This window comes from Gavialis gangeticus, unplaced genomic scaffold (assembly GCF_001723915.1).
Source record: "Gavialis gangeticus isolate Ggan-Ray unplaced genomic scaffold, GavGan_comp1, whole genome shotgun sequence".
Lineage (NCBI taxonomy): Eukaryota > Metazoa > Chordata > Crocodylia > Gavialidae > Gavialis > Gavialis gangeticus.
Window position 1 is genome coordinate 18,888,821 of NW_017729008.1, and position 3,191 is coordinate 18,892,011.

A 3,191-nucleotide genomic window follows, 5' to 3' on the forward strand; every position below is an offset into this window, starting at 1 on the left:
TCTTTGTGAGCTGTATCCCAGTTAGTACCTGGCCTATTTTTTTTTTTTTTTTATTCTTAGTCATATGGCCAAGTTCTCTTTTATTTTACAAGAATCCTTTTTTTCCCCAGTTTCAATAACTGGAGAGCTTCTGGTTGGCAAATCAGGTATCTGCATATACTTTCTAGCCTTTCTTTGTATTGGAATAATATGATCCGATGTCCTAATATAGCTTCTTTATAAGGAACAACCGATTTTCTTAGATTCCTTTTTCCCCTTAGATCCCCTCATGGGATCCTGTCCACCAGTTCTTTGCACTTGTTAGTCTTTTTCTAAAGGTCAGTATGCATTATTTTGCTTCCCTCCTTTCTTGTTTTAGGATTCTAAACTGTTAATTTAACTGAACTGTTTCAGTTAGTATCCTATAGGAAACTTGTCTGTGTAAAAGACAAACCTACTAACAAATAAGCCTTCTGCACTTTGTTTATCTTGGCAAAAAAACCAAATATTAAGTATTTATAGTTTGAACTTGCCTTCCACAGAAGGAGGTGGTCTCTCTAGATTGAAATATTGAGGTACTAGCCAGGTGCCTTGAGTACCTTGAAACTTGTACTTGATCTGTAATTGCCAACACTTATTAATTTTGACAGGCTTTAAAATACTTTTCTGTTAAGGTGGGGGGGAACAGCAAAACACTAAACTTCAATATTGGAGAAACATCCGTAATCCCAAGAAGCATCGCTGGAGCATTCCTTTACATATCTATAATTGCAGCACATGTAGATGCAAGCAATGTAGCTTTAATCCAGTTATTTTAGATGATAATAGAGAAGAAATACTTTGATATTTTGAGGTTAGGGAGATTATATATGTTTAATAGACTGAAACGTTGGAGTCCATGCTTTGTTATATGAAATATTGAAGAACTTGATTTATCTTAAAAGCACCAGTGCTAAGTTACTCACTCATCCACTGCTGCTTTTGGCTGCACATCAGCAACCCTCCAAAATATTTTCATGAATTTCCATTCTGACTCCTCCCAAATTGGAGCAGTACCTGTTGTCTTCACAGTGGAATTCTTTGATCTGGAAATTTGATCATGTTGAAAATGAAGACTTAAAAAATATTAGACATTATACAAAATACCCAGATGTGGATTTTGCTTTTTTTTTCCTCCCATTAGGAAACTCGTAGTGTATATCAGTTTCACTATGTGAACTGGCCTGACCATGATGTTCCTTCATCTTTTGATTCTATCCTGGACATGATCAGCTTAATGAGAGAGTACCAGGAGCATGAAGATGTACCCATCTGTATACACTGCAGGTATCAGTATATTTACTTGAACTATTAAAAGCTGTGTATTTGGTTTAAAAAAGTAATGTTTTGAATAAATTCTAAAAAACCTAATTTTTAAAAAGAATCTGTAGGATCTATGTTATCAGGTAAGGCATATACTTCAAAGTATGACCAGGGCCACTTGTACCCCCATAGTCTTAAAATGACAGTCCATGCCTTTCTTTTCTCTGCTTTAGGTGAAGAATAACGTAGTGAGGAAGCAATTTTTAAGTAGAGTTTAGTTGGGGGAAATAATTTTCCTGTTTTGCAAGAATCTCCAAGATTTCAAAATTAAAGATTTAAAAAAAAACCCACTATTGCATATTGGGTTGAAACAGACCTTTTGAAGTCACTAATGAGAAACCAGGCAAAATAGCCAGCCTGGTGGCTTTGACTCTCACTTTGCATGTGGTGGAATGGGTACATGGTTCAAGTACTTGTATTTCATTTTAAGGGCCTATCCTGTCATTTCTCCCACATCCCTGGTAAGTGCTTTACCAGCCAGCCTGTTCATTGTTTGGATTGTGTAAACATTTAGGGTGCTGGCCTGGCAGATGTGGCATTTATGGCACGATTGCTGTGTTAAGCACTCTAATAACTGTAACATGCTACATGTTCAGCCAGTTTAGGGCATGATAAAATAGCAAACTAGCCACAACGTTCGGTGTTCCACATATGACACAGATGTTTTTGTCTTTGATTTGTATTGCACTTTATACTGAACATGTGCCATGCATCCCAGACTGGGGGTTGCTCTGTGTCTCATCCTGCTGCTTATTTGAGTGCTAGGATGTGGCAGATCACCAGGATGGGTCAAAGGCAGCCCGTGCCTCTTGGATCTGGCTGACTCCTACTCATTCTTTGGAGGCAGCCCCACGTCCCTGTTGTTTTAAATAGACATTTGATGCATGCAGCTGGGAATATGGTTGGGGGGGGCCTGCATATGCATCTTGAAGGTGTCAGTCAGCCTGTGCAGCTGGGAACTGGTGGCCCAGTCCTCATGTGATGTGTGGCATGGCAGGACACAATTGTTGGGATTAGGCATGCATTTTTTCATTATCCCAGTCACGCACCTGTATTAACATGACAGTGGGCTTAGTTTTGACCAAAAAATCCATCTCAACCTGTGGAGCCTTCCTGCTGAGTTTTTTGCTGCAAATATTACATTCCCAGAATAAGTTTAAGTTTTGATAAATCAGTGTTTTCTGACTTGAAAAATCGTGGGTGCTTTTGTTTGATAAAATAGACTTCCCTAGGGACAGGAGGCTTGGAGGCTCAGTAAGCTCTATCATATCTAACTCCAGAGAAAAGGGAGTTGATTTTCTTAGTTTTGTTTCTGGTATGCTCAACAAGACCAAATCTATTTTTATATGAAAGAAGATACAAGTGTTAAAATGTATTATGTGCTAGTTTGCTACATCAATCAGTGTTTCCATGCAAATAAGGTATGACTGGCAGACTGTCATTGCAGTTATCCATATTACAAGGTTGTGGTTCCAAAGCAAAAATAAACTAATTTTATTAGATAAAGAGTGGTGCACAGCTTTAATTTGACATGGATTCTGTCAAGAGCATCAAACTTTGTTTTTACTGAAATGAGTGTTAAAATTACCATGTTTTCTTGCATACATCTCTTCCCCACAAAAAAAAAAAGCTGTTGGAAATTAGAATATGCATTATATGCAATAAATATGGCATGAGCAGGTTCATCTGCTTAGTGACTGAAACAAAGTAAAATCTTCATGCGCTTAGACAACAAAAAAAATGAGCAGTCTTGGCTCCCTGGCAGTTATTTACTACAAAGAAAGATCATGCTGTATGCAAGAAAGTATGGTATATTTGTGTGTGTGTGTGGGGGGGGGGGGGGGGGGGGT

At 38.1% G+C, this 3,191-nt stretch overlaps 1 protein-coding gene across 4 annotated transcripts in view; it reads left to right on the top strand.

The window, feature by feature from the left end:
- The window catches only part of PTPN12 (protein tyrosine phosphatase, non-receptor type 12), a 160,340-nt gene that overhangs the window by 107,281 nt on the left and 49,868 nt on the right, over window positions 1-3,191 (top strand). For all 4 annotated transcript variants that reach the window (XM_019509471.1, XM_019509469.1, XM_019509468.1 and 1 more), the window contains exon 8: window positions 1,163-1,305. In XM_019509471.1, the coding sequence (XP_019365016.1) occupies window positions 1,163-1,305 (143 nt within the window). The remainder of the gene's footprint in view (window positions 1-1,162; window positions 1,306-3,191) is intronic.